At 31.9% G+C, this 13,978-nt stretch overlaps 3 protein-coding genes across 3 annotated transcripts; all 3 read left to right on the top strand.

Annotated features, from left to right (window-relative positions):
• Nucleotides 1-1,156: 1,156 nt before the first annotated feature.
• Nucleotides 1,157-2,880, top strand: LOC125219805 (selenoprotein K). Its single transcript, XM_048121884.1, has 4 exons — nucleotides 1,157-1,243; nucleotides 2,242-2,345; nucleotides 2,420-2,570; nucleotides 2,656-2,880. Exons 1-4 carry the CDS (start codon nucleotides 1,225-1,227, stop codon nucleotides 2,691-2,693), a joined length of 312 nt encoding a protein of 103 aa, XP_047977841.1. The 5' UTR covers nucleotides 1,157-1,224; the 3' UTR covers nucleotides 2,694-2,880.
• A 2,466-nt stretch (nucleotides 2,881-5,346) lies between these two features.
• Nucleotides 5,347-7,156, top strand: LOC125224559 (flavonol synthase/flavanone 3-hydroxylase-like). Its single transcript, XM_048127980.1, has 3 exons — nucleotides 5,347-5,801; nucleotides 6,271-6,598; nucleotides 6,675-7,156. The coding sequence occupies exons 1-3, from the start codon at nucleotides 5,374-5,376 to the stop codon at nucleotides 6,885-6,887; spliced, it is 969 nt and encodes a 322-aa protein (XP_047983937.1). The 5' UTR covers nucleotides 5,347-5,373; the 3' UTR covers nucleotides 6,888-7,156.
• Nucleotides 7,157-9,471: 2,315 nt separating this feature from the next.
• Nucleotides 9,472-11,604, top strand: LOC125219081. Its single transcript, XM_048120947.1, has 5 exons — nucleotides 9,472-9,826; nucleotides 9,973-10,047; nucleotides 10,125-10,204; nucleotides 10,391-10,593; nucleotides 11,403-11,604. The coding sequence occupies exons 1-5, from the start codon at nucleotides 9,651-9,653 to the stop codon at nucleotides 11,487-11,489; spliced, it is 621 nt and encodes a 206-aa protein (XP_047976904.1). The 5' UTR covers nucleotides 9,472-9,650; the 3' UTR covers nucleotides 11,490-11,604.
• Nucleotides 11,605-13,978: the final 2,374 nt, after the last annotated feature.

The following is a 13,978-nucleotide window of genomic DNA, read 5'->3' as shown; positions in this document are numbered from 1 at the left end:
GCGAGCTGATTTTTGCCTGGTTTAGAGATCATGGGTGTCGTATGCAGCTTCTATCTGGATTCTTCTCTTACCAAACTTCCTTTTCTGTTTTCCTATATACTCCATATAAAATTAGTTTGTGTTATCAAGTCCGCAGGGGCGTAGCACATTGAAAATGAAGGGACAGATCTTGCTGCAATAATAATTTTATCAAAGTATAAATTAGTAATGACGTGGAGGTCACTCTCCACTAACTATTTATACTACCCTTTATCTCTCTCTTATTTACTAATTATTCATTAAAATTCGTACCGAATATTCATACTTTTCAGAGACAGAGGGTAATATGTATATTGCAACTTGAAAAATATTTGATAAAATTTAAATTGATATTCAACTTTCCTCTAAACCTACAAGTATTTCTCTGTTATTAAAGCTCATGTGTCATTAATTTATTTAGAACGTCTTCAATTGCTAAAGATTAAATTGTCCCGAAATTAGTTTAAATTGAAAGACTTGTAAATTACTTAAGAGTAGTGTAACTTAAATTATTTCTAGACTAAGTTTCAAATAGTAGATATAACTCATCCTTTCAACGAAAATATCATTTTTGTTGTCATTTTTGTGCATTTTTAGTGCATGTGTACCAAACATGCACTAAATCAAAACAATATTGATGACTCAAAGTATTTATAAATAAACCTAACCAAGTTTAAGAAAATAGGAGGGATTTACATTCACAATCGGCAATTGAAAATACAAACAAAATTCATCACCTCTGTCTTCCATAACACTGGTTGGATTACAAATTTCAGCACTTTAAGAAAAGATAACTCATCACTCATAAGCAAGTGCTTAAACCTACATTATTAGAAAACAACCAATTCTACACACTACTACAAATTGCAGAAAAAAAAGGGCCCAATGGGAAAACAACCAATTCTACAACTACTACGTACACATGTAGGGTTTTTGGGCTTTCAATTTGCAGAAAAAAGGGCCCAATGGACTTGGCCCATTCTGAACAAAAAAAATTACTGTGAAAAAGAGGTCAATTTGATTAAAATCCACCGTGCTGTTTTGGCGAGCTGTGATTGGGTCTAACTACTCAGCAACGTTGACTTACGTGTCAAAATATGAAACGGCCTCCTGACTGTGCTCCTGTGGTATCGGTCACACCTGATTCCTACCCATATCTTTATAAACCAAAGAGGAAGACCCCGGAGAAGAGTCGTCGCTTCTACCATGGCATACGTCGAGAGAGGTACATTTTCCCCCACTCCTTTTGAGAGCTCTTTTAAGAATTAATTCATCTATGTTGTTTTTCCGTCCCTAATTTGATGCTCATTTCGAATTTTCGTATTTGGCGATCCTATTTTTTCACAAATTTTACATGATTTTGGCTCAGAATGGTTGATTGTGAATCAAAGTGATAGTTTATGCTCAGCTTATTTGAATTCGTGATAAGAAATATCCTTTGCGACGATGTGTTATTGTCTTAAAAATGAAAATGATCGATTGTTCAATAATTCGAAACACACCTGTTGCTGCTGCTTGGTTGGTTGAAATTGGGGATAAGTCTGATTCTTACTCATTAGAGATGATAAAAATGCAATTCTTTTAATTCATTGTTGGATAATTTTGTATAGGGAAATTTAGATGTGAAGGAGAAGTTTTGTTTCATATATGACTCATTAATCTGCCATGACAGTCAAGTTGTCATGTTGAGGAGTATGATTTGTTTTTTAAAAATTAATGAATGTTTCTATTGTTCTATACATATGTAGGATATCTGAGTTAAAAAACCCAACTTTTGGCCCCTGTGTTGTCTGAGGTGGGGAGATGAACAGGATTTCTAATGTTATTTAAATGAATAGAATGGAAGTAGGAATCACATTCCATTCTCTTCTTGGTATGATGGATTGGAATGAGGGTGGGAATGGAATTAGGATATGAATGAAATGGCATTTTCTTGCATTCTCATTTCATTCCCTCTTTCATTCATTGTGCCAAACAAATGAATAGAATGGAAGTACGAATCACATTCCACCCCATCATACCAAGAAGGGCCTGAGTTTCTGGTAGTAGGAGTACTATTTTGTGTAACTTCACCCGCAGACTTCATAAAAACTCATTTGCATTGATATGAGACTTGATGCATCATTCATGCATACATCAACATCGATAAAAAGATAGATGGACATGACGCACATCCATTCGATGCATCATTTAAAACATCTTAGGGACTGTCCTGCCCTTCAGGTGTTATCAAAGATAAGAGAACAATATGGCGACTGAAAACAATCACAGACTTTTTCTGGGCCATAATCAACTTGATTGGGGTCTTCTTTGCCACGATGTTTTCGGTACTCCTATTCTTCTGGCTAAATATAGCAGTTTCACTGCGGATCATGTCCTCATTTATCCGTACCTTGTGCAGATGGAGAAGACTGAAGCCTACCGAAAAGGTTCCGGTGCAAGCAAGAAATGGGATGGCGGTGGTCCAGGAGGACCGGGAAGTGGCCCATACGGTGGGGGTGGTCCACGTGGGCCACCCCGTGGAATGGATAACGTTAGAGGAATTGATCACAGTAAGTTTTTCCCTCATCTTTTACTAATGTTCCCCCTTGTGGCAAATTCTGGTCATTGACTTGGAATATTTAAATCTTGCTTTAGGTGCAGCTCCTGCTTGTGGCTCTTGCTGTGGAGGTTGACTTCATATTGTACGATAGTTTTTTTTCAATAATAAATTTGGCTATGTTAAAAAAGTTTTTATAGTACTATGTTCGAAGGCTAATAGCTACTTATCAATTGGCATATGTACATGTGTATTTGTTATGTGTATCAAAGTTAATCTTCTGAGTGCCTTGTTTGATTTCAATAAACTACTACTTAGTTCTACATTCACAACTGGTGTGTCTGGGTAAATGCTCTGCTCGTGAGTGACAGATTCGGTACACGAAACACGTGTGGGTCCGTCAAGGATATGGATCCCCTGCTGTGCTCAAAGCCATAGCAGGGTGTGCTGTTCCACACAGCCAAATATAAAATTCATAAATAATAACATTTAAATTAATTTCTTTTTTAATTAAATATTTGGCTGTGTGGAAGGCTTTGAGCACAACAGGGGATCCATATCCATTAATCACATGGGGAAAATTAACAACAGATAAAAAATATTTAAATAATTATTTTTAAAAGTAGATTCCATTTTTAGTGGCATTATCTTTTGAGATCGAGTAATATGCGCATAAATTTTTTTATTTTAAATGTGTGAATAAGACAAAAAATGAGAATGAGAATGAAAAGCATAATATACAAAATAAAGAAAGGGTAGCAAATCGTTTGAAAAATAAAATTAGGCTATTAGCAATTATCGCACCCGACTTTAATCTTATTTATCAATGTAAATACTCCTCATGTCCCGTAATAGATGTCACATTTTACTTTTTTGTCCAACAAAAGATGTCACATTTCTTTTTTTGAAAAAAGTTATCTCTCACATTAATATAATTTTACGATTTCTCTCACCACTCAACACACAATAACATCTCCTAAAATCTTGCGACATTACTCAAGTGTGCCATCTATTATGGAACGGAGGTAATAGTTATTTAATGATCATTTGCTCAATTGCATGGTTAATCTTATGGATACATAAATTTATATTTATGGATATAAATATAAAATCTTATTTGTCAAATTAAATACTACTCCTATATGGATACATGAATTTATATTTAAAATTTGTATCACGGAGGATTTGAATCCGAGACCTTTGGTTTCGGGTTTTACTTCTTTACGGCTCAGCCAACTCACACACAATTTATTGACTTTTTTCTTTCGTCCCACTTAAGATACCATGCATATTCTTGAGTGACATGCGATTTTATGTGAAGTTGAATAGAATAAAGTAGAACAGAGTAATTATCTACCTTATTAGTATATATTAAGTTTATAAGTTCATAGAGTACTATAAGGTAGATAATTAATTATAGAATTAAAAATAAAGTACTCCATTTAATTAGTCTGTTCAACCATTCAAGCTATATTGATAGTACTCCCCCTTCCATAAAAGAAGTCACACTTGTGAGATGATACGAGATTTTATTTTGTTTTGTGTGTTAAATGAAAAAAGAAAATATAATATTTATATTATTGTGAGAGTTTTTTTTTCCAAAATTAAAATATAACATTTTTAGTGGGACAAACTAAAAAGAAAATATAATTTTGTTATACTTGTACGCCTAGCTAGAATGTGATGTCAAAGTCGTAGATCACTGGCCTTAACAAACAATCTACCTTATCAATACTGGAGTATACAATTCTTTGGATTTGAACCTATCTTGAAAGCAATCATTTTCACGTTACATATACTAGTAGTACTAGTATTAAACTATTTGATGGCTATGATATTAAATTATAAATTTTAAATTAATGAGCGGAGATCAAGAGAGGGACATGTGCCAAATGGTCTATGCAGACCCAACCATATCCGCGAGACACGAATAATTAAATCACAAAACTTTTAAATTGGTATCCATTTAAAAAGTGATCGCATTTATTAATGGAGTAAATACTAACTTTTTGTATTTTAGACTATATATATTAATTTCTTTATTTTATTAGAACTGATTATTTAGAATCTTAGATTTATAGCTCTTACTATAATTATTGAGATTGTCTTTGTAAATTTAGTTTAATTCATTCTTAGTTCTTAAATATTAAACAATTAAAATGTGGAATTTGGAATGTTTGTATATTTATTAGTACTCCACTACGTATAACATTGAGATGTTTGAGTATGAAATTTTTTCATATATTTTGGATATATAATTATATTTGTTGTTGGTAATTGGATTGAATTTTATGTAATTTTATTTTTATTGGTTTTTATGGTGTTATTGGATATCGATTGATTTTATAGTTAAATTTTCTACTTTTTTCAAAGGCTCGGACCACCCATTTTCTATTTGTTTTGTTATTAAAATTTATTTCTCTTTTCTCAAATTTTGTATTTGAGTTTGTATATACTCACTCCATCTGCGAATAAGAGTCTCACATAAGTTCAGTGCTAATTTTAAGAAATACTAGTATAAAGAAAAGTGGATAGAAAGAGTTAGTGGAATCTGGGTTCCACTTTTATAGTATTATTAGTTTAATTATTCTCTTAATGGTGATTAAATTTTTATTCCCACAACAAAATAAACCTTAATATAATTAATTCCTTCCACCAATTCTATGCGATGGACATGACGAAAAGTTGTTATTTCTGTTATTTCAGTTTTTCTAGAATGATGTAAGATCACTATTCTCAACTATATAAGGATACGAAACCAACCACATATCACAAACCAAAAATTTAGATACAACGAAAAAAAAAAGAAAAAAAAAATGGAAAATGTTGCAGACCTAAAACAAGAACTGCCTCCGGAGTTCATCCGGCCGGAGGCGGAGCAGCCGCGCTTCACGACGTTCCAGGGGGCGGCGGCAGAGGTCCCGGTGGTGGATTTTAGCGGCGCTGGCGACTCGGAAACCCTGGTGAAGGCGGTGGTTGATGCGAGCAGCAAATGGGGGCTTTTCCAGATTGTGAATCACAGCATTTCTGCGGAAGTGATTGAGGATTTGCAGAGGGTTGGGCGGCAGTTCTTCGAGCTTTCGAACGATGAGAAGCTGGCTTATGCAAAGGATCCGGAGAGCAAGAACATCGATGGGTATGGGAGTAGGCTGAGGAATGGTTGGGTTGATCATTTGTTCAACAAAATATGGCCTCCTACAGCTGTTGATTATCGTTTCTGGCCAAACAATCCTTCTGATTATAGGTATTGTTTCATTTTTGTTTGCATTACTGGTGTCAGGTTTATACACTAAATAAGCTCTTTCTCGTTTTGGACGTAAATAAACTATTTCAATTTGAGGCTCAATGACTCATATGTGTTTAAATTATGATTGGCCGCAGTTAACCTTATTAGAAATCATTATTTACTTGACATTTTTGAGATATTGGAAACAGACAAGGGTATAGACGTAATTCAGAATGTTAATAAACCCACTAATTTGATGGATTAAACTAACTCAACAAAATAAAAAAATCAATTCGAGCCCTTTCGGCTATGTGGATAATTAAGTTAATTTGCAAAAATAGCAAGTAGAGTATGGATTATTGTATCCACAATATGAGGTTTCTAGAACTATGGGTCATCTCACCTAATATGATATTTTTATTAGTCAAGTTCTTCTATTTGGTATGTAACATACATAAACGATAAATGGTTATTATTGAAATGATAGGAAAGCGACCGAAGAGTACGGAAAAAATCTGCATCAAGTGGTGGAGAAGCTGCTCGGGTGCCTGTCATTAGGGCTAGGGCTAGCGCCGGACGAGTTGAAGATAGCGGTGGGAGGCGATGAGCTCGTATACAACTTGAAGATCAACTACTACCCACCGTGCCCCCGCCCGGACATAGTCCTCGGGGTGCCCGCGCACACCGATCTCTGCGCCCTAACAATTTTGGTGCCGAATCAAGTCCAAGGACTCCAAGTCCACCGAGACCAATATTGGTACGATGTTGCATACATCCCTAATGCATTGATCATCCACATTGGAGACCAAATTGAGGTACTTAATAGTACATATTTAAACTTTATACATTATATTATTAGTGATTACATAATAATCTTTTTGTTTTGGATAGATATTGAGCAACGGAAAATACAAAGCAGTGCTGCACAGATCAGTAGTAAACAAGGATGTTACAAGAATGTCATGGCCAGTTTTCATGGAGCCACCTCCACATCTTGAAATTGGACCTTTTCCTAAGCTTCTAAATCAAGAAAATCAGTCCAAATATAAGACCAAGAAGTTTAGTGATTATGCCTATTGCAAGCTCAATAACATACCTCAGTGACGTTAATTAATTATTTACCCTCTTATATTTCCTTAAATTAACTATTAATAACGAGGGTAATCAACAATAAACATCCATTGTACTATATGTGAAAATATTAGGAGATTAGTTAGATTTGTACGAACTTTCGGCTATGTATTTTGGCATGGGTTGTATTAATTGATAAATATTGCAGTTGTTGTTGGGAGTCTTTTTATAAATTGAATATCTATTTTATGCCCATTTGTTAGAATTAAATAAAATATAGTACGATTTTACTAATATTACTATATGAGGGTGAAATAGAACTATTGCATGTATAAATCTTATATTTTTCTCATTGGCTAATGAATTCCAAATCATATTAAATTTGAATAATAAACGTAAATTCACATAAGTAAACAATTTACGAAATTAGATTTCATGTAAATTATTTCTTAGTATATTAAAGCTATTTTTACAATGAAACCACAACAAATACTAGCAAATTTTGTAGTAGTAGGAACTGAATACATAAATAAAATTTATTTTTTTCTGAATTTATTTTAGCGAATTAATTATAGATTGTGCTACTGACAATCATATAAATTTTTTTATTCTTAATATATAGTATATTTATTCAACTAGAAATATTATTAAACTTTCTAAAATTAATTTATCATATATATTGAAACTCTATTTAATTCATTAGAATATCTAATTAATCAGTGAGTATTTATTTATAGTAGAAGAAGATCTTCTACTAATATTCAAGGTCACATAATATAATTTCTCTAGTTATGAGCCGATGTGTCACACTCCAATACCATCGCATATACATTTCTAATAAATAAATAAATAATAAATAAATAAAAATAGAAATAGAGCAACCAGTATTTGATACGAGAACATATGTATAATAAAATATATAAGTCATCAATTTCAGAAAACATCTTTGAGTATTACTAGTAACTAGTATGAATATTTATTACTATCAAACTCCATAAACACATAAAGTAATATGACCTGCTTTAGGCCCAAATAAGTTCAATAGATTAACCCAATTTAATGAATGCATGAATGAATGAGCCCAGTAAAATACAGACCCCGAAGTCGATACACACCTCTCTCTTCAAAACAAACATAATGAATTGTAGCACTAAGTGGTAGTACTCAACTAAAAATGTTTGATATATTGTGAGTAAATAAACATTTCAAAATTCATATTAATAGTGATTTAAATAGTTTAAGTAGAGAAGTGGTGGACAATGTGATTGAAAAAATAGGACTCTTTCATGAACACACCAATCTTTTTGGTAACTCAAATATTCGATCTACTAAAGAGCAGAAACCTCAAACCGACAATTCATGGCGTACAAACTAATTAACAATTATTACTAGAAATTAGATATCAATTTATGCAATTAAGCAGTGACATAGCCATGATTTAATACTGAGGGCCAACATAATTTCTTATTCATTTTCTTGTGTCAAATGTAAATTCTCACATACAAAAAATATAGCGATTTAAACAAAAAAATTGCATTCTTTTCAATACAATAATACGATCAATTATTGCATCTATCAATGTAAAGTGAGACGGATTTACGGTTTTGATTTCCATTCTATAAGGAAAATCAAGTTCATGTGGTTGAAATGGAGATTTTGAGTAAATAAGCTCCATGAACTTGTTCTGATCTCGAGTTTTGTCGACAACTTATTATATAAGGTCGTCTTTTTAATTAGATTATTTGAAATTTTTTCCAAGTCGACTTGAATTTTATTTCTATTTTTGAATTTGGAGAAGAAGTTCATTAATCGACTAAGATGAAAACCCGATACAATAAGATATTTTTTTTAAATAGCAATTTATCTACCTAAACCAATAAAAAAAGACATGTACCTTTTTTTACGAACCGATGAAGACAAACACTATAGAAAGCCATTTCACGTTGATAGCCCAAAAGGTTGTTTCACAAGTTTCCTCAACAAATATTTTAAAAAAATTTAAAAACAAATTAAACTCAAGTTTATCACGATTTTAGCAAGTCTTATTATAATAACAATATATTGACTAATCTTCGAGAAAAAATAAAATCATTCATGATTTCATTTATTAAAGTACAAAAACTTATCAAAATAAATTTAATAAATTTCAAAATTATTGTTGGCCATGGCCCCACCTCACCATAGCTCCGCCAATGAGTGAGATTTTCGTTGGGATCGCAAGATAGTGACAAGATTACTTTAATTAGTTAATAACTCAAATCATATTCATGTCACCATTATTTTATTTCAAAAAAATTTATATTGTTTTTATTATTTTCCGTCAATAATACTATAGGTGAATAATTTCCTCGAGGCTTCCATGCATTAAAAAAAAAGGCAAGGCACGCTTCTGAATTCACATGAGTGGAATATGGAAAGCATGTGGACCAGCTCCTCTAATTTGACTGTTTAAACGATCATGTGTTTAATTTCCACAATTAATTATTTAGTTCTCCACTACTAGTTTTACTACATACGAAAACCACCCCAATTAATTGATTTATTCTACTATTTCATTTCCACCGCGTCTTCTCCATCTTTTAATTGTCAAGTCAACTATGTAACAACTCCACCAATTTAATTTTAGTATTCAACATGTTTCTCACCTTTTAGATCCAATCGAATTCTCATCTCCGCCTCCTTTAAAATAAGACCAAAACCCTAAGCATCATTTCCCAACACAAGAATCTTCTCAAACCCCTTTGCAAACCAAGATCCAATCATCAATACTCAATCTACTAAGATCGAAGCTAAATAATGTCAATGGCTAGCTCTTCCTCCATCACCGTCGCCCACAACTCGGCCATCTCTTCGGGTACGAGGTTTCAAGCTCTTTCTTGGAATCCCATCTCGAGATTAGCCGTTTCCAAGCGCAAGAGCGATGAATTGAGCTTCTGGGCCGCCAAGAAAACAGTACTCCGACATACTACCAGGTGTGTAATAGTAAGAAAGATATAATAAAACTGTAACGCGACCTTTAAATTTCTATTCATTTATTAATAAAAAAAAAACATGTGAAACTGCAAACAGTTTTGAGTAAACATAGGTTTTAACTTTGAACTCTTTGATTCTTAATTAGGAAATTTGTTGTGAGTGCTAACACTGCACCTGGAGTTCCACCTGCAGCTGGCCCACCACCTTCTTCAAAGCCCATGTAAGTAAAACTCTAAATCAGATCTCTCTCTCTTTCTTTTCTTCCTCTATTGTTTTCTGAATGAAGGGTTGAAACAGGAGCTGGATTCTTGGACTAGTGGTATCATTTATTCTACCCTTTTTCACCAACAAATGGGGGCCTTTATGGGTGATTAAAAGTAAGAAATTCAAGATCTTTATATTTCACTAAATCATTTCATTCTTATTTTATTATAAAAATAATACTATTATAGTATGATCCATATTTCATTTATATATTTTTTTGAAATTTATGGTGAATTCAAATGAGACATTTAATAGCGGATTTATCGATGCTGAGGAATAGAATTGATTTGGGTGTGCAGACAAGCTTGAAAACGCGGTCCAAACGGTGGAGAACATAGTGGAGGCGGTGGAGAAGGTGGCGGATTCTGTCGACAAGATCGCTGAGGACATCGCCGACGATCTCCCCGAGGGATCCAAACTGCGCGATCTTGTCGAGAAGGTTGAAAGTTTGGCTGAGAAAACAGCCAAGACGGCTGACTCTCTTGATGACGTCATTGATAAGGTATTACTCCCATATTAATTTGTTTTTGTGCAATAATGAGCCGCAGAAATCAACCATATTAATTCCTCATATGCGTCTCTCTTCGCTTTTATACTCCCTCCGTGGTTTTATGTTGATTGAGTATTTTTTTATTTTGAAAAATATTCAAATAATTGAGTTATTTCTATTTTTAACAAAAAGTAGCACTCTCTTTTATTTTATTCTTTCTTAATTTATTCACCATCGACTTAACACATTATTCTTAATCTTCGAAGCAAAAAGAAGTGTCTCTCTTGACACTATTTGACTAAATCATATTTTGCCAAAGAAACACATCTCAATTAAAATTAATTTCATTGTAATAAAGTACTACTTTAATTAAAATTAATTTCACGTCTATTTCTTAAAAGATATTAATATTAATCGTACTTATCTCGTGTTTCTAGCTATAAATCTCGACTGATTCCTCATGGGAAATGGGAAATTATTGTGCAAGTTGTATAATTATATGCTGTCTATCTCAAGTTGTTCATGTGCTACCTACTACTACAAGAAACCATCATAAAAATAATGATATAGTCCAGAATGTACAGCTCAGACTAATATGGGAAAAATCTATTATTAAGATTTTGCATTGATTTTCGATCAACAAGTGTGACCAGTTAATTAGTTTTAAAATACTTTGCACATGAATAATTATTAGCATATTACAAGCAATTGTCTATGCATTTCTAAATTTTGTTTTCATTATTAATTAGTATTATCTTTTATAGTTTAAAATTCAATTTGTGCCAAAACCTTAATGAAAAAATATTGAACCATTTTTGCAGGTCCAAGAAGCTGGAGATCATGTGGACGACATTATATGCGCAACCAAAGCAGAAAGTGATCTGCTGCAGCAAAAGAAAAATAGTTGAATTTATTCATTTTATCTATGCTAAAACACCAAATTTAGTTACCCTTTTCGATGTTATAATTTGTAAATATACTCCAGAAATTTCAAATAATCCCAATTTATTTTTTTCCTTTTTATGTAATAATTGTTCGGCGGGAGCATGCATCTGTACTTTTTTTTTTCCAAGAATTGAATTAATTCTTAATTATCAGTTTCCTTCCAGCATTTTGATATCAAAGTCTGAGATACAAAATTGCTACATTCTACAATTAACAATACTAATAAATAATAGTAGTACAGTTTATATTTATGAATTAGCTCTAAACTAAAGCATTAAATATTGCTGAGAACTACTTGATGTTGATGTTAAAATTTTATCCACTAATTAAGTTCAAATAAAATACCCCACATCACCCCAATTTATTCGCTTCTGTGCATTCAAAAGGAAATGCATTTAATTTTGTATCATAACATTCATACCATGATGAGATACTATTAGAAAACAGCAATATTATTAATAATGACCTTATATATTGATGGTACTAACAGGACGACAGATTTGTCTCATTCATTCATCAACAATATTAAGAATAATATTTAATATATGCAAATTGGCCAAAATCCAGCTGGAGATTAATCTTAAAAAGTTTATTGGAATGTATGGGAATATAGTGTAATTTAACATTTGCAATTTTGTACTTTTTTCTTCTATTTCTTTGTGTAGATAATCATAGATATATATGATCACTATATACTATTGAGAATGGCGCATTATTGATGTACAAAAAGGAAAAAGAAACAAGCTATGATTCAAAACCCACCTACCATTCTCAATTTAATCTCGTGGGCTGTAACGTGCATAATGTTAGGTAGAGGTAATTTTAATTATTAAAATTAGGTCGTTAAGAGTGACAATACTGTATATGGTTATTAATATATATTCAAAGCTCGTATTTTTCGATGTTTTGCTTTGTCTTATCGAAATATTTATTTATATAATTAAGCCAAGAAACAGTGGTATCATATTATATGTAGTATAATTCGGCCGGAGAGATTACATTGTTAAATAAAGTAAAATGGGTCAAAATCATCATATATTAGCTGCGATAATTCAGGCGCGAATGCACAAAAAATATTATAAGGGGCTTTATTATGCCTATTTTTTTTTTATAATCACATCTATATATTAAAAAGTAATGCACTGCACGATTATTAATAGTAGTACATATTTATAATACATCAACCTAACTTCAAACCAAACCATGTTCATGTAAGATATTTTTTACATTTTTTTTTCTATTCCTCATTAATTTTAACATTTGATTCTTCCTATCTCAAATTGAGCCACACATATTTATAATCTAGATTAGCATTAGTAATTCTTGCTATATTTATATACTTCATTTTAATTTTATGTGAAACTAGAGCAAGATCGATAACCAACAAAATTTCCATTAACATGGGGGGTTTTATGCAGAGGATGTAGTTTGTGTATGTGGGGATATATATGAATAAAGTTTATCAATCACACTTCGTTGTCGAAAAATAAATATTGATATGTTTCGGTGGCCCCTCTTTTTGTGGACATCCATGTAGAACTTATTTGGATTTTAATAAACAAATAGTAAGAAGAAAGTATGCGATAAGTATCGTTTCGAGTAATTTTTTAACTCTTTGTTTATATTTACCCAGACAATTCCGAATTATTGGAAAATTTTGTCGCAATGGATTGAATAATCTTGTCGCAGTGCATAGCATAGATATTTAAAGAGATAAAATTGACTCCTAACTAACTTAGCAAAAAAATTTAAAATTCATGAAGTTAAAGGCGTTACTTGGGAGGTTAGAATAGCAATATAGTAAGTTTAAATAAAAAGGTTTTGATGGAAAGTGAATAAAAATAATGCAATGATTTGTTGAATCATATTTTTATTTTTAAGTAACAACCGAAATTATTGGTCTTCCCCTCAGCCTTAGGATGAAACTTGTTTGGCATGTTTTGTAGGGGTGATAACTAATCTAGGGATTGTATTGTTGAAGTAAAAAAAAAAAAGAATTTAGGACGAGATTTAATTTCATAGAAAACGCGCTTCATTATAGCTTCGTCGGAACATCATTATAAAGGTAAAATTATCCAAAAGTATATATATTAATCTTGCAATAATTAATAATATTAGTAAGCTGTCATTAACTCTAAGTCTCTAACAATAAATTCGACAAAATAGATAACATTGAATCTGCATCGCTATATAATTGAATTAACTTCAGTATAAAGCAAGTGTACTGAAATGCTTATGTATTTGATGTTTTATGCAACTCTCTTTATGTAAACATATAGAATCTCGCTAGAATCTATATAAAATTATCTTAATTTGTTATACGAACAAATACTTTAAATCGAAATTTTTATAAAATTTAAAATTTGGAGATATTTTAGGTATCAATCCTCTGACCATTTAATTAAGGATGGACGAGTCCCATGCCACTCGACCATACCCATTAGGTTAAAGG

Source organism: Salvia hispanica, chromosome 4 (assembly GCF_023119035.1).
Source record: "Salvia hispanica cultivar TCC Black 2014 chromosome 4, UniMelb_Shisp_WGS_1.0, whole genome shotgun sequence".
NCBI classification, from domain to species: domain Eukaryota; kingdom Viridiplantae; phylum Streptophyta; class Magnoliopsida; order Lamiales; family Lamiaceae; genus Salvia; species Salvia hispanica.
This window is presented reverse-complemented; position numbering and strand designations above follow the sequence as displayed.